The 22,661-nt window shown below is 42.4% G+C and overlaps 1 protein-coding gene across 1 annotated transcript in view; it reads left to right on the top strand.

The window, feature by feature from the left end:
• Positions 1-22,661, top strand: part of PRELP (proline and arginine rich end leucine rich repeat protein) — a 252,431-nt gene that overhangs the window by 122,967 nt on the left and 106,803 nt on the right. The window contains exon 2 of the mRNA XM_075335802.1: positions 12,495-13,455. Coding sequence (XP_075191917.1) covers positions 12,504-13,455 — 952 coding nt within the window. The 5' untranslated portion in view covers positions 12,495-12,503. The remainder of the gene's footprint in view (positions 1-12,494; positions 13,456-22,661) is intronic.

Genomic DNA, 22,661 nt, shown 5'->3' with positions numbered 1-22,661 from the left:
TGCATTCTACACTCCTTTCCATTTCTGGTACGCAATTATTAACTGCAGGTAGTCCAGCCAATCTGTGACGAAGGTGCAGGCGTGGATATAATGTTGCCTTCATCCAATGGTGGTTCTCTTGATGTCTGACAGCTCAGCAATACCATCTGTTTCCACTTCCAAAACAAGTGACGACCTGCCAATCACACTCCCGCTTACGGGTAAAGGGGTGGAAGTTCAGTGTGAAAAAGCATGTGTGACTGCTGTCCCCACAGTCACAGAGAATGAAGAGCATGCAGATGCACTTGATGGGGCAGGCGGTGGTTGCACAGGCACGCTAGGCCGCATTGTAGCACAGTGAAATTCCCATTGCAACTTATGCTTCATTTTAAGTCGTGTGCATGGTGGGCTCCCCAGTATGCAGCAAAACCACGCAACAGGAAAAGGACTCTAGGCAGTTGGGTTGAAAATGATTGTTTAACTTTACCAAAACAAACAATAAGAACCATGCATGAAATTGAAATAATAGCACAATCTATTCTGTTGCCTACTACCTGCTAATCCCTCTGCGTAGCAGCAGTAATTGTGTGTTTGTGCGTGTGTGTGTGTGTGTTTGTGCGAACACGACTTACCAGTGGTGCATCACAAGAGCTTCCAAGTTATCTACCTAAACATAGACAAAACACAATAGCCCCCCTGAATACCCTTGTTAGCTGAAGCCTCACAGATAAGGTAGATGATAACAGTGTGAATGCAAACCACACAGCTCTGCAACACAGTCATGGAAATCTTGAAAAGCAACAGTCAATGCAAACATGTGTCGCTGTCCCTCTATGATTTAAACTGTACGTGACAATTTGACAGTGCAGAGGCAGCAAGTCTTATTGTCTATATAGTCGGCTTACCCAAAACAGATATGTGTTTTGCTAATTAAACAAATTGTTGCGTGCACGCATTACTGTCTGGTCACAGCCTACCGTACCCGGGTACTGTGATGTTCAGTTGCCAGAAATACAGACTTTACGCTCCTCTCATGGTAAACAGTATAGACAGCACCGGAAGAATGTCTGTCTGTGGCACAGGATGCTGCTCACTGGCGTTACGGTGCTCCTCATCAAAGTACAACAAGACTCCCCTCACAATTGAACAAAGTGTTTCCACGGTGGCTCCTTGCTGTAACACTCACCTTTAGCTTTTCCTTCTGTTCATAGACAGCATCTCCAAGTCCACACCCGAAGACCAATTTGCTTTTTGCTATATTGACCAAACAGACAAAGGAAGATCCAAAAAAACAGCAGCCCCTTGTGTGTAGTCTGCAACAATGCATGCAGTGAACGGCAAATAAGCATGTTGCATTGACAGTGGCTAAAGCTGAGCAATACACCTTCACGCTATCAATTAATTTCCATGTGACACTTCATGGAGGAAGTAGTCAAAGGTGTGAGTTTTTGCCTTCTACTTAGAGATTGTTGACAAATCTTACAGATTCCATGACTTGGGTGATCCTTTGCGATGTCCAAAAAGTCCCAGGCTAGGCAAGGCATACAGCCCATGCGACCTGCATAGCCAACACGACTTCTGCTCAGAGGCAAATTTGTGGCCCAGGATTCAGTTGTTGACGTGCTTCCAGTACTTTGTCTCTGGCCAGGAAGACGTAACCTCGTCGTCAGTAGCATCCTCCTCCACCTCCTCTGCTGACCTCATCGACTGGCTGACTTTGGTTTTACAGTATGTGTGGTCTCCAACCTCATCAATCACCCTGTGTGTTTTCATTCTCCTCGTCCTGAGTCCTCCGAGACAACCTCTTCTTGCCCTGACCGAATAGTAAAGGTAAAGTTGTTGTTCCAAGCAGGTATCGGTGTCTCCTCATCATGTTCCCCATTGTCTCCACCAGGAGGATTTACTGTTTGGAAATGAGGGTGTAGATTAGGCTCAGCACCTTCTTCATCGGGGCCTGGATCCGACTCACAAAGCTTCTGGCCATCTGTGCAGATCATTTCCCCTGTGTCCTGGAACTCACTACCTCAACACGTCAGATTATCTGCTACACCCGCAAGCTTCAAACGGAATCTGAAAACTCATCTGTTCAGAAATGACTATAACATTCAATGACACCACTACCGTGCGTACCTGACGCCCAACCTACACCACACCTACTGTCTCCTCCCAAAAATCCTTTAGAATGTAATCCCACAAGGGCAGGGCCCTCTTCCCTCTGTACCAGTCTGTCTATTTTAACTTGCATATGTATTCTGTATGTAACCCCCTTATCATGTGACGGAGAGTTACTCGATTGTGCGACACATTCCACAAATTGAACATGCCGCACATACGATGGGGGCGGTTACGATGGCATACGATATCGTATGCTTAATCGTAACGTGTAAAGCAGGCTTTAGTCTTCATTTCGGGCTACAGCGCATGCTCCCACACTTAGTGCGAAAAGCCTCTTTGCACAGGTACTTGCACTCCGTGCCGGTTCTAAGTCCTGTGTTGTGCCTAGACAGCATGCTGAAGCTGATAGTCTTTTTTCGGAGACTGTATTTCATGCTATTGAACATGCTCAGGCAGTTACTGCATCAGAGGCTAGGTCCGGTAATGAAGTCTTTGGCCCTGCCCCTGATGTGGGGGGCCCATATAGACCACAGGGCATCAGGTGTCCTGACGATGTTGCCAGGCCACTCCCAACTGGCTTACAGAGGCCCGCTCCTAAGATTTGTCACCTCATTATTCTTGGTCAGACGATGACTGGTGAGGTGTTTGGGTCGTGGCTGCCATGAGGTCATCATTGAAGTGGCGGTTCCGAATAGGACGCTAGTTATGCCACTCATGACGTGTCACTCTGCTTTTGTCTCCAGGAGGTGCATTGTGGTCCACCCTGGTTTGGGGCGGACCCAGGTTATAAAAGGGGCTGGAGCCAACATGGAGGTGCGCAGTCTTCTATTATGCTCCGAAAGAGCACACCTCCATGTGTTGAACCCATTGCGGCTTTAGGCCAGAGGTAGGCAGGGATAGGGCGACGATGCAGGCTGCCACCACAGTTGGTAACGCAGAACGGTTAAGACCAGCTCCTGTCCTACCAGTCCTGCTAGTGCAGCCTAGGGACATTAACAGGCCTGCTGCTGCTGGTGCGCCTGCTGTCCACAGGTGTGGCCCCTACGCACACGGACAGTGTACCCAATGGCCCCTTGGTTGTTAACAGGGAGTTCCTGGGCTGGTTGGGCGTGTGGACCCTGTGACGCTAACAGGGCTCCCAGTCTCCAGATCCGAGAGGCGTCTAACTCGGTTAAGGCTACTATTAGTTTCATAGCCACACAGCTCTGTATCCTCAACCTAACCTTCCAGTTGCCAGCATCTCCTTTTCCATCTGGGAGCACAGTGGACACCGACTGGCGATGGGGATATATACCTTTTCTCTTTCTTTTCTTCTTAATTTTTTTATATAGCGGTAACATAGTATATACCACCTTATCCAAATCTGCCATTCCCACCATAACAGATGTTGTTTCTTCAGCAAATGTTACTGTTGCTTAACCACCAAACCCACGGACACAAACTTTTTTCCCTTTTCCAACACACCTGTTCTTCTTTCCACCACCATCTGTCCTTTTTCAACTCATTTTGTATATGACCAAAAGTGCAACTCTGCGGGGACACCATACTCAACGCCATCTCAGCACAGTAGCCAGCCCTCGGTCCCTCAGATGTGGACAAGTAAAAGACCATTTCCTCCTATCCATGACAAAGCGTTGAGATTCTCTCTGTGCAGCACAGGTGTTTAGTGGAAAAGCAGATGTAAGATTGCGTACCACCTTCTGCTGATACTCCTGCATACGTGCGTCCCTTTCTATGGCTGGAATTATTTCGCAAAATTTTGTGTTGTACCGAGGATCTAACAGTGTGGCAACACAGTAGTCAGCATTACTTCGAATTCGTACAATCCGAGGGTCATGTTGTAGGTAGTCCAGCAAGAAGGCACTCATGTGTCTTGTGCATCCAGGAGGACCAAGTCCTTGCTGTGTTGGTGGCGGAGAGGTGAAAATCGTGCCTCCTTCCTCTGCCCTCTCCCCCCTACCTCGCACAACCGAAATGTGAGCAAGCTCTCACTCATCTGCTGAGTCTTCCATGCCCATCGCCAGTTCATCCCCCATTTCTTCATGGGCTCCTGTACCTTCCTCAACAGTTTTGCTGATTCTATGCGCCCTTGTTAATCCCTCTCCCCCACCGTCCCATGACTGCCGCCTAGGTGCCGCTGACCATTTGGACCTTGTAGATCTTGTTATCCCTTTCGCATATGTCTCATCCTGACCAAAAGACTTCTGGAGCGATGAAAGTTGTTGAGCTGCTGGGCGCGAATGATGGAAGTGAGCACATAGCGAGCATGCCCGCTGCACAAGGCCATATAGGCCGGGATGGTGGTTTAAAAATTGCTGGAGAATCAGATTCAACACGTGAGCCATACAAGGCACGTGTGTCACATTGCCCTGATGAAGGCCCGCAGCCATGTTTGCATCATTGCCACACACGGCTGTTAAGTCATCACCGGAGTCCGCTCCATCAATTTGTACTCCGGTAGCCAGGTGACAACGTGTTCCTTTCGTGCATAGTGCTGATGATGGGAGAGGAGTCGATGCCAGCGGCGCAGGTGGATGCAGGTTATGCTCACCCACTGGTCTGCGTTACCTTGACAGATGCAGAACCACAGGCTGAATGTAGGTGGTGGGTAACTCACAGATGAAGTACCATCATTCAGCTACAACCAATGGGAAGACACCACACCCTTTTTTAGGCCCATCCTGTCTGCTGACCACTGCCAGACATAGCTATGAACCTCTGGTTACTGTTACCCCCAGTTCAGTTTTATGATTTTGTGTACTTGTTACCTGACTACTTTTCCTGCTTGCTGTTTATGTACCTCGTTGGCTGATCCGCATTTCACCTATGCTTGTTTTCTGATTAATTCCTGGCCGTCCCATTCTCTTCCTCTTCCTCAATTAATGTTTTGACCCTGCCTGACTACTATTCTCTGGAACTGCAGCCTTCCACAGGTATTGATCAACTTGGGCCCTGTGTAATTCCAAATCCCTGTATAGGGGTTAAAGGGATTCAGGGTTCTGGGGGTCCTGCTTGGTGAGTGGCTTCCCTCTAGCCTATCCTTCACAGCCCATCTGAGCGTGTGGATCAAGGAAGGCGTTACACCGTGCTCTCTGCAGAAGGCCATGTAGGCCAGGATAGTGCTTTAAACATTGCTGGAAACCAGGTTCAACACGTGAGCCACACAAGGCACGTGTGGCCATTGTCACGGCGAAGGGCCGCACCCATGTTTGCATCATTGTCGCACCCGGCCTTCCCTGGCCTCTGGTTGAGTGGAGACAACCATTGATGAAACTCGGTCTCCAGAGCTAACCGTCCACAACTACTCAGCGGTGTCTCACATTTCCCATACATTTCAAAGTAAACATTTGACCGCCTGATGGCATTGAGCTCTGCTCCCAGCATAGTAAGGAGGTGTGTGGGATTCCTTGTGCGCAGTTACAAGGAAGGGTGGCCTGACCACACAGGGTTTCGGCCGAGGTGGAGGACCCAGACGAGGTTGAGGAGGCAGAAGCAGTGTATTAACTTCTACATACAGAGGAAGGATTGACACAACTTGAGGGGACAGCAAGACTTGTACAGCAGACCCTTCTCCATCTCTCCCCATAGTAACCCATTGCCCAGTCAGCAACAGGTAACGCCCCTGTCCATGCTTACTGGGCCAAGTATCTGTGGTGAAATACACCCTGTCACACACAGTTTCTCTAAGAAGCGGTGATGTTTTGTGCGACATGCTGGTGTAGCGCGGGCACGCCTTTGTTAGAGAAGGAGTGGCGCCTGGGCATCGGCTCTTGGGGCACTGCAATGGGCATAAGCTCTCGAAAATCCTCGGTTAAAAAAGTTGGAAAGGCAGCATTTCGGTAGCCAAAAGTTTGCAGATACTGAAAGTCAACCTCTAAGCCATGTCATGCCCTTCTAAAAGCATGTAAAACACAGAAAGGGGACTCTAACCACAGTCTCCCTTGTTTCCAAAAATTGGAATACACACACCCACTTGACTGTCATCAGTTGACCCCCATTTTCAAGATGAAAAAGATACTTTGCATGAAGCACTCTCAAAAATACACGTGCCTTTCACCTCCCCTGGATGACCCAGGGGAAGAAAAGTCCTCTGAGAGCCATGACTTGTTCATCTTGGTTCTTTTTTCAAAAGCGAGGGGACTCCAACCACAGTCTCCCTCGTTTCCACTAATTGGGCCACACACACCCCAATTGACTGGCATCAGCTGACCCCCATTTTCAAGATGAAAAAGATGCTTTGCATGAAGCACTCTCAAAAATACATGTGCCTTTCGCCTCCCCTGGATGACCCAGGGGAAGAAAAGTCCTCTGAGAGCCATGACTTCCTCATTTTGGTGAACGTTAGTATGTCCACATTGTCAGTGGACAGACGCGTGTGCTTATCTGTCAGCACACCCCCAGCAGCACTGAAAACACGTTCCGAGAGAATGCTGGCTGCGGGACACAACAAGATCCCCAAGTCGTACGTGGCAAGCTCAGGCAATTTATTTAGATTGGAAGCCTAAAATGAGCAAGGCTCAAATTGCACAGTAATGGCATCGATGTTCCCTTGCATATACTCATATATTTGTGTCTCCTCCTCTTTTTCCTTGTCCAGCTCTTTTGTTTTCGCATGAGTATATGTCCTTGTCACTTTCCCATGTGTTTGTATTGTTTTGTGAGTTGTTTGTCACCTTTTGGACACCTTTGAGGGTGTTTTCTAGGTGTTTTTATGTGTTTGTGATTGTCTCCCATTGTTTCCTATGGGGTTCGAGTGAGTTCAGTTCGGCGAACCGGTTCGGCGAACCAAATGCGACCTCCGTTCGGCGAACCAAGCTCAAGCCAAACCGCGACCGGTTCGCTCATCTCTAGAGCTCACATCATTTTATAAAATTATTTATTTATTTCTTTTTATACTACCATACAACAAACTGACTGCAACAAATCACAGATGTGGACAAACGGTTGGGGGCATGTATAGCAGTCTGAAAACAATCACAGACGTTAGCACAGAGGGTGGATGGCGGAAGCAATGAATATTGATAAACTTTAATTAGCGGGCCTGGGAAAGAGTCTAACTGCAGTGTGATCCTCCAGTATAACTATCCTGCTCTTACTACCATTTCACTTCTATTTGTAGCCCACGTCATTTTTCTTCCTTTTTTTGGCCAATCACAGCCATGCTAATAATTGGTATGGCTGCGATGGCTCTGGTAGTGCCCACAGCCTAAAATCTTGCTGATTGGTTGCTCTGCAACCTTTCAATAAGCTTTATACAGATGAGTAACCTGAACAGGAAAAAGTCTGTTTTCAGGATTCAGCACCTGACACAAGTTGTCTGGTACGGACCCAAAACATTACAGTTCGGGTTCGCTCATCTCTAGTCCTCTCTCTAGCTCTTCTGTAATATTTAATCTCTTATGGTCAGCGAGGTCCTTTCTCTCTTATGTAGAGTATAAACTCTAATTTTCAGTGGGCTCCTCTCTCTATCTCTTCTGTTAATCTTTTATGGTAAGAGGCAGGGCCGGCTCCAGGTTTTTGTTGGCCCTGGGCGAAAGAGTCTCAGTGGGCCCCATCCACACATAGACATGCACAGATACATACACATACAGGCATACGACACTTATATATTTAAAGAGAAATTCACAAAAACACATATAAACAGACATAAATCTAGACACAGTCATATACACTGACATACATATATACAGATCATATATGCACATACAGACACATTAGAGATATTTCTAATATTGAGAAGCCAGCAACAGCCTCATTCACCTCCACTGCTTGTCTCCATCCAGCTCCTCCTGGGCATGTGTCTGGTGGCAGTCACTAACAGACATGGCCGCACATACAGAATACTAACTCTGCTGTATATACATCACAAGACAGGCTGGGGACATACACATTACTTGGGGGCATACATATTACTGAGGAAAGGGGTATACAGCAATGGGGGCATACAGCTCTAGAGGGGGGCAGTGGCTCTGGGGTGAGGGGACAAACAGCTTTGAGGTGGGGGTTACATGTAGCTCTGGGGGTATACAGCTCTGAGGGGGTATACAACACCGAGGTGGAGGGGACATAAAACTCTGGGGGTATAGTAATATGCAGCACCCATATTCCTCCATATAGTGTTATGAAGCCCCCATAGTCCTCTATATAGTATTATGCAGCCCCCCATATTGCACTATGCAGCCCCCATATGGCATTATGCAGCCCCCATATGGCATTATGCAGCCCCCATACGGCATTATGCAGCTCCCATATGGCACTATGCAGCCCCCATATGGCACTATTTAGCCCCCATATGGCACTATGCAGCCCCCATTTGGCACTATGCAACCCCCATATAATATTAAGCAGTCCCATATAGCACAAGGCAGACCCATATAGCAATAGGCACCTTCATGTAGTATACAGCCCCTTATAGCACAGTACAGACCCAGATAGCATTAGACACCTTCATGTAGTATTCAGCCCCATATAGCACAGTACAGACCCAGATAGCATTAGGCACCTTCATGTAGTATACAGCCCCCATGGTCGTCTGGCCATAGTGATTAATACATACTCACTTCTCCTCATCCTCATACCCCCGCTGCTCCGGTCTCCTCAGCGCGTCCACTGCTGTCGCTCAGACCTCACTGCAGGCGCGGTGTTGACGTCACAGTCACAGCGGGGACAATGATGAGAGAGGGTGCACGCTGCTCCCTGTCATCATTGCTTTAATTTGTATCGGCAACTGCCATGCCGATACAATTGAAAGCGCGATCCTAGGTGGGGGGAGGCCAGTAGTGGTGAGTAGTGAGCAGTGAGTAGTGGTACGCCTCTCCTGCCCCTATGAGTGCCCCCCCGGCAGCCCAGGGCCCCTGCATTTGACCAGGATTGCCGGGTGCTGACGCCAGCCCTGGAAAGAGGGGTCATCTCTTTCTCAACTGCAAAATGTAGGCTCTTACGGTCAGCAGAGTTCTATCTCTCTCTTCTCTCATCATATTTATTTTCCAAGCAAATACAAGCTTTCCAGTCTTGAGATTTGCGCAAATTTATTTTCCACAAACCAAATTTTGCAGGAAAATTCAGCAAAGTAAGCAAATTCAAATTTCAAAAAGATTAATTCAGTTCTAGGTAATAAGTGAACCCTTCAACTACTATTTTAAAAAACTGTCTTCATGTGCAAAATAGACTGAATGTGATTGACATTTATTTATCTTTTTTTAGCTATATAATTAAATAAAAAGAGAAAATTGTTTTAGAAACCAAACATGGGGTATATGCTTTATGTATGCAATGTTGTGTTGTGTTCATTATAAAGGAAGCAGCATTGCATGTGATCTCTGTGCTTTGATCATCTATGTGCTTTGATCACTGAAATAAACTGTTAATTTTGTGTGTCACCTAGCCTGTCATCATTTCCTCCTTAATAGGCCTCAGCAGGAAATCAGACTATGGCAGTTCATGTATTTATTGTCAGAGTATTTTAATATTTTTTGAGTTTTTGCTACCAAGCAATATAAACTGTTTAATCCCTTAAAGACAAGGCCTAATTTAACCTTAAAGGATTTTTCCGGTTTTGTAAATCTCATATCACCTGACTGTAGTCTGACTGTAGTTTACGAGGGGCTGCTGTTAAGTCTTTGGCTTTACCCAGGAAGAAACGAGATAGGATGATGAAACTTTACATTTATTCCACATACTCTCCACTGATGTCAACCCTCTCTGTATATCGGTATTCCAAGCTCTGTAAGCCTAGCAAAAGGAAGGATTTCAGTTGTGCCTCAAACCAGGCATCCATAGCAGCCATGGCATCAGAAATGCTATGAAATTTGGTACCTTTGTGGTGTTTCTTCAGGTTTGGAAACAGATGATAGTCGGAGGGAGCTAGATCTGGTGAATAAGGTGAGTGGTCAACAAGCTGGAAGCCCAGCTCTGCCAGTTTTGCTGTGGTCGTTTGTGCATGGATAATGACACAAACAAGTTCACAGGAAATCCCCATGATGTCTGCTATTGCTTTAGCTGAAATTCTTGATTCTCCAGTATGAGGTTGTGGACAGCATCGATGATCTCCAGAACACTCTCAGTCGTCCAGGACGTTCCTCATCATTGGTGCTGAAGTGGCCCGTTTTCAATTTGGCAACCCAGTCCTTAACTGTGGAATATGAAGGGAATTGATTCCCCAATGTCTGCTACATCACCATGAATATCCTTCGAGGACTTTCCTTGCAGAAACAAGAATTTTATCACTCCTCTGCTCTCAGTTGCTGTGAATATCGCATTAGACTCTGCCACTTTGCTTTCCCGCTTGTGTAGAACACTGTTGCCATAAGCAACAAACACAAAATTTTGAAAACAAATATTAGACAAATAAGGCTTTCATGTGATGTAACATTCGTTACCATAAAAACAAAAAAAGATCACAAAGTTAAAGAGTTATCAGCAGCCCCTCGAGTTTGAAAAAAAACCTGTCCTTTACTCACCCTCCCTGGGTCCAGAGCAGAGGTTCCACTGCTGCTCCTGGCATCTATCATCTGCAGCAATGAAGACAAGTCCTGTAGAACTGTAGACTGTGTCTACCCATTTTCAGGACTTTCCCTTGACAAATCTGGAATGGATTACATTATTCCATTTTATGCCGCTTTTCCATTTGCCTTACTCACCGTCCTATACTAAAAGGTCAATTTAAAAACTATTATACAATCACTATAATTTTCATTAGGTGATATTATTGATCTTCTATCAGTGTGGGATTGTTGCAACTCTTTTTGAGATTGTTGAGTAGCTAAACATACTACTGAAGGTTCTATCATTCTATCTGCTTTTTATTCATTGGATTTTATATCCATTTTAACATGCATTAAAGGTTATGTCTTAATTTATATACTCACCATTTTATTTATCTCTCACTGTAAGATTCCCACCTAAATCTACAAATTACAAGTGCATCTCAATAAATTAGATCATCAAAAAGTTAATTAATTTCAGTCATTCATTACAAAAAGGGAAATACATATATTAACTAGAGTCATTACAAACAGAGTGATTTATTTCAAGTGTTTATTTCTGTTAATGTTGATGATTATGGCTTACAGCCAATGAAAACCCAAAAGTCATTATCTCAGAAAATTAGAATATTATATGCAACCATATTAGTTTTCAATTTTGAAATGGCTTGTAAAAATCTGATGTCCAATTGTCATTATGTCAATATAATCAATAAGGAAATTAAAATTCACTTTGCCACTAGAGATTTGCAGATCAATTTATTGGACTCCAGCCAGTTCAGTAGACTCTGGTCGCTGAACAGGTAATTCTTAAAACGCTAACCTTCTAGAATCCCCGACTTGACTTGTGCATTAGGCAGCAGTGATGATATTGAGCCAGTCTAGAAAATTGATCTGCTGATGTCTATGTTCTACGTCTTCTGATGGGTATGAAACCAGACAAAAGTAGAAAAGGGTCCATACATTACTAATATCGGACATGAAATAAAATGCATATTATAAATTTTAGATAAACTATAGATTAGATATAAAATTTCATTAAAAAAATGAATACTTGAGAAAGTACCGTATTTTTCATTTTATAAGACGCACCGGATTATAAGACGCACCACAAATTTAGAGATAAAAAAGGTAAAAAAAAAATGGGGGTCCGTCTTATACTCCGGTGTTGTCTTACCGGACGGGGGTGGCAGCGGTGGTTGAGCGGGGTCACAGGAGTCCAAGAGCTCCATCTGCATCCGTTCTGACCACTGGAGCGGCGCATGCGCTGATGGAGCTCTCATCCAAGAGCTCCATCTATGCACGCGCTGACTCCAGGCACCATGATTTGAAGCCAGGACCGTGGACAGACTGGGACACCTGCAACACAGCCACTGCAGTCTGCACAGCTACCCGCCTTCCCACCCGACCGCCCAGATATAGAGGCAGCCAGCCGCTGGCACCAGGCACCTGGCCACACTCACGCACCGACAGGCACCCGATACGCACGCACCCGGCCACCCGCACACAGAGCCGCACAGACAGCCCCCCCGGTAAGCTATATTCGAATTTTAAGACGCACTCCTCATTTTCCTCCCAAATTTTTGGGAGGAAAAATGCGTCTTATAATCTGAAAAATACTGCATTTTTTTTTTTTTTTTAATTACCTATTAGTCTAAAGTGCAATAATTTACATTTTATTGTTATGGTCAAAGAGATTGTCTATAGAGATTTTACTGGAAATATGATATAATACATGAATATCATAGGCTATGTTTGTCTATGGCATAAACAAAAAAGCTCATTAAAATTCAATACTTGATGAGCAAGTATTTGAGTTTCTCTGCATAAAGTTAACTCTGCAATATTTTTATTTTAGTAAAAAAGTATGTATATTCCTGATTGATTAATTTTTTTTCTAAATGTTTAACTTTTCAGGAGGTGACTATGAGAACGTGGGTCATTTTACTTTTAATGCTAGTCCTTATTTTGGTCATAAAAGTAGATTGTCAAAGACGCAGACCACCTCGTCCAACAGTAGTCCGCCCACCTAAGAAGCCAACCCTACCTCCATCAGAACCTGTGGAACCCACTGAGATTCCCCCGCCACTTCCACCTGGACCTCCATCTGTTTTTCCTGATTGTCCTCGTGAATGCTTCTGCCCTCCTGATTTTCCTTCCACAATTTACTGCGATAGTCGCAATTTACGTAAAGTACCAGTCCTACCTTTTCGTGCCAGATATGTTTACCTGCAAAATAACTTCATTGAGGATCTTCAAGAAGACGCCTTCAAAAATGCCACTCAGGTGCAATGGATTAATCTTGACAACAACCGCATTAGGAAGGTAGAGAAAAAAATCCTTGAGAAAATGCAAAACCTTACATATCTATATATGGAGAAGAACCAGTTAAAAGAAGTGCCATCTTATTTGCCTCCAATGCTTGAGCAACTTCGCCTCAGCCGCAATCAGATTTCAAAAATCCCTGCTGGTGTCTTCAGCAAAATGGACCACCTGATCTTGTTGGACTTGCACCACAATAAGTTAAGTGATAATGTGTTTAATAAGAATACATTCAAAGGCCTAAAGAATCTTATTCAGCTAAATCTGGCACACAACATTTTAAGAAAAATGCCTCCTACAGTACCAGATACTGTGAATCAACTATTTCTTGACAGGAATAATATTGATGAAATTCCCCAGAACTACTTTAAAGACCTCCCTAATTTAGCTTTCCTAAGGCTCAATTATAACCAGCTATCGGAAAAAGGACTTTCCAAAAACATCTTTAATATTTCCAGCCTTTTGGTTCTACAACTAGCCCATAACCGATTTACAACAGTACCATTCATTAGTTCCCAGCTAGAGCACCTGTATATGAATGACAACATAATAGAAAGTAAGTATAATCTGCGCATGTTTCTGTATTGGATCTAATCATAAATGTGATCAGATATTGTGTGTTACATGTACAGCTGGTGCTTTGAGTACTTTATGCACTCTTTTTTTTATCTAATGTTTTAAAAAGCTTTTAAGAATTGCTATGACCGATAAATATTTTCCATTATGTTTTTCACTTTTAATAATGTTGATTTTTTTTTTGTGTGTGTGTTGTTTTTCAAACAGCATATAAAAGCTTAAAGGTAAAAATTACAGAAAAAGGCCATATGCACTGCATGATGCATTTAAGGTTCTAAAAATTTCACTGACCTACAGAACAAAGTAAATCTATATTGTTCATGCACATTTCTTAATCCCATATTACTACTCTCGTTTGCCTCCAAGCTTCTAGAAGAGTATGTTCACCTTGAATTTTCCACCAACCTATCATCAAACACACTTTGCAAAGACCCAAAATTTGGCTTTCAACCCCACGATTCTAATAAAACTGCCCTAACCAAAGTCACAAATGACCTACTAAATGCCAGTACTTTACAAAATGACTCTGTATCCTCCTTGTAGACCTGTTCTCTACCTTTGACACTTAACCACTGCCTCATACTACAAATTCTCTCATCCCTTGGCATCACAGACTTTCTTAGATCACCAAGCACATATTTAATGTATCCCATTCTCACACCACCACCATGTCCCACCATTTTTCTGTAAGAGTTCCTAAAAGCTCTGTCCTGGGACCTCTAATCTTCTCTTATCTATACCTTCAGCCTCGAAAAACGCAGTCTTTCAGCTTCCAGTAATTTTTCTATGCTGATGATGACACACAAATCTAAGATTTTTGCTTTATCACATATATTCTGTCTTTCAAACCTCATTTCCAAGTCATACCAACTAATTGCTATTTCCAAATTAAAAACATTTCCCAAATTTGCAATTTCTTTCTTGATTCAACCAAATGTCATCAAGTTTATAGGTATTGACAAAGTCGAAAAACCTATTAGTGATTGGCGGATCCTACAGAGGGGAACCAGATGGATCTTCCATCTGGACACTGTCTCTCCTAAAGGTTTAAATGAACAGATGAATTTTAGCTATTTCATTTTAAACCTTTATTCGCTTGACTGGCCTAAAGTATACCTTGCAGGGATTGTTCTTTACTTCCAACAGCCTGTCTGACCACTTTAAACCTGATGTATATATACTTCCCTCCTTTTGTTGAAGGTACAACCTTAATATTCTTTAAAAATTGATATTGATGAATGCCTTTAAATTCTGACTCAATACATTTAAAGTCATTGAACATGGAGTTTTTGTCATATTGTTTTATAATACCGATGGCTGCGTTGATGTATCTAATTAACAGATGGTGAATATGAGTACCTATTGGTGGGTATAATTCATACACATAACTAAGCATGAGTAGATTTCTATGCTCTAAGAAGAATTATCTTATGTAAATCCCATGTTAGATTATAGCCCGCCTCTGTACAGTCCATCTGAGGTTATCTTGCCTATTACCATATATTGCCTCTTTTGTGAATAATAAGCCCCTTTAATACAGGGATGTATCAGGGGCATATTAGCGAGGAATAGCCAGGATTGACATTATTAGAAACCTAACGTGCGAGGTGCGATAACGTGCTATGCGTGTCTGATAGTAACTCTGAGATACCGCCAATGAGAAGAGATCTCTGGCGCCACGGGGTGCTGCAGAAAGCTTCTAACCAATTGGAGTGACTCTCACTTTATACATGGCCTCAGATAGGTTGGCTGCACTTATGATGTCAGGGGTGTTAAAGGAAGTATGGGATTGGGAGAGATGCACTCCACGAACACAAACTTTGATAGGCTGCGTGCATGTCAAGAGACGTAGGGACATGAATGCGGACCATATGGGCATATTATGGACATATGTTTCACACATGCAGCTGGAATCATGAAGTTTGTTTGGTGTTTGCTGGTCACCCTCAATGTATTTAAACTGCTATGACGTGTATGTACAGCCTTATGATAGATCAGATTCACCACTGGGATGCCACCACTGGGATATACTAGTCCATAATACTATTTTATTTATGTATTGCCATCCCTTAATGACCTTGAGAAGGAAAAACATGTTTGGAAGAACGCAGGGCCAGTGTAAGGGACCGACCACACATGGATAGCTGTGGACTGCCCTTGTCGTGACTTCAAAGGCTTTCCATAGCTTGGTGACCTGGAGGTTGCCATCACGACCTTGGGTTACCATAGCAATTATCAGGCACTTGCAATAACATTGAGGGGGCACTGATCGCAGGGAGAGGAAGCACACTTCCTCTCCCAGGCTCCTAAATACTGTGATCGATATCAATTGCGGCATTTAAGTGGTTAAACAGCCAGGGACAGTACATGGACCATCCCTGGCTGTGACTCTGCTATCATGTCAGCTGAGCTCCCAGTGGTGATCGCACAGGCACAGCTTCTGTGCCCACACAATCGCCAGGACGTACTGGTATGTTTAAAGTCAGAAAGTCAGCCCAAATTGGAGTCCAGGGTAATGAAGGGGTTAAATGGAATCAATTACTAGGATCAAACCCCCCCTGTTGTTTATATGTGCATGGATGGCGTAAGAAGCTGAATAAAATGATACCTTAATGTCTGTAATCTGATGTTTTATTGCAAAAAAATGTTCTAATTTGCAAATGAGCTTTTCCAGGCTATGAGCTGGACATTGATTTGAGTGAGAATCTGTCTCCAGAGCTCATTTTAAATGAAAGGCGGCATGTGTGACATGTTACTAACACAGAACAGTAGAACCTTGTCTTCTTACAATTATATTAGCAGCTGCAGCTTTCACAGCTCTGCTGTATTGCAAAAATATTCTAACACTGGAGGCCTGTGATATGGAAGCTGAAGCACAGAGAGGAACCTGCAGATGTGTCACTTATAATCACACAAAGTTCTTCAGGGAGACCAGGAAAGCAGTCATCAAGTCTCACACTGGTAAATGTCTCTTTCTATTTAAAATATACCCTGTAGGTCAATTCTCATGTTCTCATGTAGATCAGTGTCCTCCCTATTGTCTGGAAACGCTTATTTCGCATATATCACGGTATCAGTGGCATAAATAAAGTCTGATGGGCCTTGATGCAGAGTTTGAGCCTGGGCCCCCCATCCTGGGCCACTTCCTGGTAACTGTGTCTACATCATGGCCCCATCCTGGTGTATGACCCCATCATGGCTATATCCTGGTATATATGGTCCCATCCTGGTATATATGTCCACTATCATAGCCCCATCCAGGTATATATATCCCCATCATGACCCCATCATGCTATATCTCCCCATCATGATCCCATCCTGGTGTATGACTCCCATCATTCCTATATCTTAGTATATATGGTCCATCCTGGTATATGTCCCCATCCTAGTGTATGACCCTGATCATGGATATAGCCTTGTATATATGGCCCCACCCTGGTATATGTCTCCATCATGGCCCCATCCTGGTGCATGACCCTGATCATGGATATAGCCTGGTATATATTGCCCCACCCTGGTATATATGTCTCCATCATTGCCCATCCTGTTATATATGACCCTATCATGGCCCATCTTGGAATATATGGCCCCATCATGGCCCCATCCTATTATATAGCCCCCATGCTGGTACATAGCACTTAATCCTGGTATATAGCCTCTCATCCTGGTATATAGCCTCCATTGTGGTATATAGCCAACCTATCCTGGTGCATACCCACCTATCATGGTATATAGCCCCCTCATCCTCGTATATAGCCCCATCTTGCTATATAGCCCACTCATCCTGGTATATAGCCCCCCACCGCGCCGCACACAGTAAAAATATTAAACCTTTGTACTTTGTGTTCACTTTCATAATGAGGCATATGGAATTTTGTATAGATAAATAGGATGGATGTATAGATAGATAGATGTACAGACAGACAGTATACACAAACAGACAAATAGTTTACACAGACAGACAGTATACACAAATAGTATAGACAGACAGACCGTATACACAGACAGTCAGACAGATAAGTATACACAGAAATAGATAACCCCGGCACACAATGATGAAAAAATCTTTTGTAGTTGAAATTTTTATTTTATTTAATTGTTATTGACGTTTCGGCGAATGCCTTTTTCAAAACTAAATAAAGAGAAAATAAAGACATACACAATTGTCAGTACCATAAATACATGAGATATTACAAGTCATATCCATATAATTATCATGGTAACATCATATATACCTAATTCAGCCTGAAAATTTGTTTTATCCTGTGAAGTATATCATTGGACTTCATAAAAAGTTATCTAGAAAAAAGGCCCATATATTAGATACAAGAAAAGAAAAGATTACATAAATCCGCCAAAACGGAACATACACTTGAATCATACCTAATGAAAGTCTCCCCAAGAAAATTTTATATAACGGGGTATAATGTGATTTATCTATGGGATAGAGATATAACTTATAAGTCATATATATATAAAAATTATAACAAAGGAATGCATCTGCATGTAACAATAAACTTATTATATTACCTCAAATGGCAAAAAGTGGGGAATCCTAGTGAGGATATGTGGTACAATTATCGCTAATAAGATAGCTAGAAGGAAAAATAAAACGGCGATCAGAAGTGAATATAAGGAAAAAAGTCCCATAGAGAAACATAACAATAGCCTCTAAGAGCGCCATAACATTACCTGTGCCTTAGGAGATCAGTGGTGGAGTGGAATGAAACAGAGCCGTGGTGAGGTTTAAATACCTAATAGGGGCGGGCCAACTAATTGGATTTCCTGTAAGGAGGAACGCATGGTGGAACGCAAATGTGCGTGTGCGCAGTGAAACACGGAAGTGCGCGCATGCGCAGTAGCAAAAAGAAGCGGTGAAACAGTGTAACCCGGGTAAGGAGCTCCATGGAAACCGAAGTAACCTTCAGCGTGTCTATGAGAAGAAAGGAAAACAAGGAGATAGGAGTAAACATAGCAAGATTAGGCTATGGCCATGTATAATGGATAGTATACACCATCCATATATGTACACCTATATATATATATATATATATATATATAAACGGAGTAATATCAGCCAGCAGGATTACAGTGACGTTTTCAAGGCATTATATAAAAAAAAAGGAATATATCAGAAACATGTATATACACATATATGCACACAATATATGCGTATGTGGATATATATATATATATATCCATACCCCAAAAAAATCACAAAATAGGACGGACCCCATATCTCCGATTCAATGATAATCATATTCCCTATTGAGACCATTGGGGGAAAGGGTATTAAGCATATGAATCCAATAGGATTCTCTGTTTTTTTAATTTTCGAACCCTGTCACCTCCACGTCTCAACGGGGGACGTGCTCCAAAACTTGAAAACGAAGTTGGGACACAGTATGTCCACATTGTATAAAGTGGTGAGGTATTGGCAACATAGTCATCCTACGTCTAATGGTGGATTTGTGTTTACCTATGCGGTTTCGGACATGCTGGGTAGTCTCCCCAACATATCCGAGACCGCACGGACACTTTATTAAGTAAATGACATATGATGTGTCGCAAGTAAAAAATTATTTTATTTGAAAGACCTTCCCAGTACGGGGATGTGTAAATTGGTTACCCTTAACCATATTCGAACAATGGGGACAGTGGAGACACGGAAAATTACCCTTTTTAGGAGTAGAGAGAAAAGTCTGTCGAGACCGAAGAATTGTTGATCCAATGTCCGCCTTAACCAAAAGGTCACGGAGATTTGGGGAGCGTTTATAGCTGAACAAGGGGGGAGTGGAGAATTCAGTGATATATGGATAGGATCTCTGTAAAACCTGCCAGTGTCTGAGAATAATTTTCTTAATAATCGGATGAAATGGGTGAAACGTGTTAACAAAGGAAATAAGAGGACCCTCTCTCCTAGGTTTACGAGTGGGATTTAAACTCTCCTGAAAAGCAGACTTAACTACTGATGCGGGATAACCGCGCTGTAAGAATTTTTGTGACATCTCCTCATGCCTACGGGAACGCTGATCCAACATTGTGACATTACGTGATACTCTTTTATGCTGTGAGATTGGCAAAGAATTTTTCAAGTGACGTGGGTGGTTACTAGTATAATGCAAAAGACTATTGCGATCAGTGGGTTTCACATACATGTCAGAAAGGATGTGGCCTCCCTGATCCAAATAAATGAGAGTATCAAGAAAATTTATACAAGATGCATCAACATGTTGAGTGAAAGAGAACTACCCTCGTGTTTAAATACTGGAAAAACTCGTCAAAAAGCGACTGAGAACCGGTGAAAACAATAAAGATGTCATCAATATATCGTTTATAGAACGCTATATGGTTACGGAACAGCAGATGGGTGTACACAAACATAGATTCAAAGTGAGTCATATATATGTTTGCGTATGGTGGGGCAACATTTCAGCCCATCGCTGTGCCCTTGATCTGAAAATAAAACTGATCCTCAAATAAAAAATAATTTTTATGAAGGACAATTGACAAAAGGTCAAGGCAAAATTCTTTTTGAGTAGAGGAGAAATCGCTATATTGATCCAAAAACCAGGTGACCGCTAAGATGCCAAGAGAATGGTCAATACTCATATAAAGAGAGTTGACATCCAGAGTAACTAGGAACGAGCCAGGTGGAAACGGACTAAGGGACTGTAGCTGATGTAAAAAGTCTCCCGTATCACGTAAATAGGAAGGAGTTTTAGATACCAAGGGTGATAAGATACGGTCCAACGTTATTGCTAAAGGTGATAGCAGAGTGTCAATTGCAGCCACTATAGGACGTCCGGGTGGATGCCATAAATCTTTATGTACCTTTGGTAACGTATATAGAACCGGAGTGACTGGATTGACTTTGTTCAAGTAAGTAGCTAATTTGGAATCAATAATTCCTAAAGCGGAATAACGCTGGATCGTATCTAAAATATTTTTCTTAATATTACTAGATGGATCATATGATAACGGTAAATAAGTAGTTTTATCAGCCAGTTGTGTCATAATCTCGGAAATATAGTAGCTCCTGTCCATCACCACCAAGGACCCGCCCTTATCTGCTGGTTTTATTATGATTGCGGAATTATTCTGAAGAGACCGCAATGCTTGGGTTTCACCTGGAGTAAGATTTTTCTTAACCCGCAATTCCCCGCTTCTGACAGTATGGATAAATTGATCGACATCTGACTTAACAAGAGAAATAAAGGTCTCAGCAGGATGGTAGGTCCGAGGAGGCATGAAATTACTAGACATTGTTAAGTTAAGTTTACTGAAGGAAAATTGTGTAACAGGCTGAGTATCTGGCAACACGGGGTTCTGATCCAGAGATTGTTGATTAAAATGAACTTTAAGTCTCACTGATCTATAGAACTTATTTAATTCCTGTTCAAGTAAAAAGGAATCAAAATGAGGGGTCGGACAAAAGGTCAAACCTTTTTGTAGCACTTGTGACTCAAGGGGGGACAGGGTGTAGGAGGAGATATTGAAGATAAGGTCCGTCCTACCTGTGATCTTGTTGTCATACGATCCCCCAACGGCTGATCTCCTCTGTCCCCTTCTCATCTTCTTTGTGGAAATGCGCGACGTGATCCTAAAAAAGGTGCCTGGTGTGACTCCATATCACTGCCAGAACTTGCAGAAGAGGAAAAACCGGTCCTAGGTTGGAAACGTCTGCGCGGAAGAGACTCGCCACATCGCCACCTATAAACCTGTCCACGGTTATAATCCTCCTCATCACGTGTGAATTTATTACGTTTCCGCTCTTGAAGTACTCTTTTATAATCCAAAATGGTAGAATCCATTTTGGACTTCATATTTGATAAATCAGTGGATGAAAAAGTATTCGATAACTGTCCTTCAATAGATGATATTTGTCTTGAAATAGTGTCTAATTCTTTATGTAAATAATCAATAGTAAGAGTCATCAAGTCGTACGAGCATTTGTTCAAAATATGTTCAAATGTTGTACAGAACTCCAGGTTGTCAGAAAGCAAGGTAGGTCGTAATGAGACACGTAAACCTCGTGGTATCCTCTTGACCTTATAATACTCGGCAAGGGTAATGAGATGGAGCTCTAGGGTTACCTGACGTTTCAACTCACGTTCATACTCCTTGGTCCGTGATTCTTCACTTGGAGTAAACAAAAATTGTCCAGAGGTAGTAACTCTTGAATGAATAGCAGATGATTCTTCTTCATTATAAGAAAAAAAAAATTCCAAGCCATAGTAGATATGGTACGTCAGGAGCTCAGACCAAAAAATAGTAGTGTAAAAAACTGAGTGAAAGCCCGGCTCACTGAGTAAGGTGCTCAGGGGAACAACAATTGCATAGAAATAGATAACCCCGGCACACAATGATGAAAAAATCTTTTGTAGTTGAAATTTTTATTTTATTTAATTTTTATTGACGTTTCGGCGAATGCCTTTTTCAAAACTAAATAAAGAGAAAATAAAGACATACACAATTGTCACTACCATATAAGTATACACAGACAGATAGTATACACAGACAGATAGTATACACAGACAGACACTATACACAGACAGATCGTTTACACAGACAGTATACACAGATAAATAATACAAATTAGTCATGGTGTATCGAGGACACTCCTCTGCATCAATTTTGAAACCCACAAATAGAAAAATTCCGTACAAAATTTTTCCAAAATAAGGAGCAACAAATCCAATAAAAATAATGAATTTTTATTAATGAAAAATACTAAAACATTTCAAGAATTTAAAAAGAGATAGAACAGATAAGAAAATAGGATAGTGCAGCATACAGGGTAAAATTACATACAGTGATGATACATAAAACAATCAGTGGTAAAAAATATATACTGTATAAATATTATATAACGTATATATAGGTGTATATCTCTATTTCCCCTTTTGTCAATATATCTAAGCTAAATCATATTGACAATAAATATAAAGTGATTCAGTGCAATAAATAATTGCAAACATCTAAGCCTACTGACAATAATTTAGATTAAGCAATAGATTAGCAATGACCAATAAATATAGTCAAAAGAGGATATCTGTTGTTATAGAACAATACAAAAAACATCCACCTCAGTATCAATCACACATAATATTGCACAAAAAAAACAGATTTGCCTAAATGTGGCAGACGTAGGAATCTATAATGGATGCTGGAACTCCACACTAT

The sequence above is a fragment of the Anomaloglossus baeobatrachus genome, chromosome 2 (genome assembly GCF_048569485.1).
Source record: "Anomaloglossus baeobatrachus isolate aAnoBae1 chromosome 2, aAnoBae1.hap1, whole genome shotgun sequence".
NCBI lineage: Eukaryota > Metazoa > Chordata > Amphibia > Anura > Aromobatidae > Anomaloglossus > Anomaloglossus baeobatrachus.
This window is presented reverse-complemented; position numbering and strand designations above follow the sequence as displayed.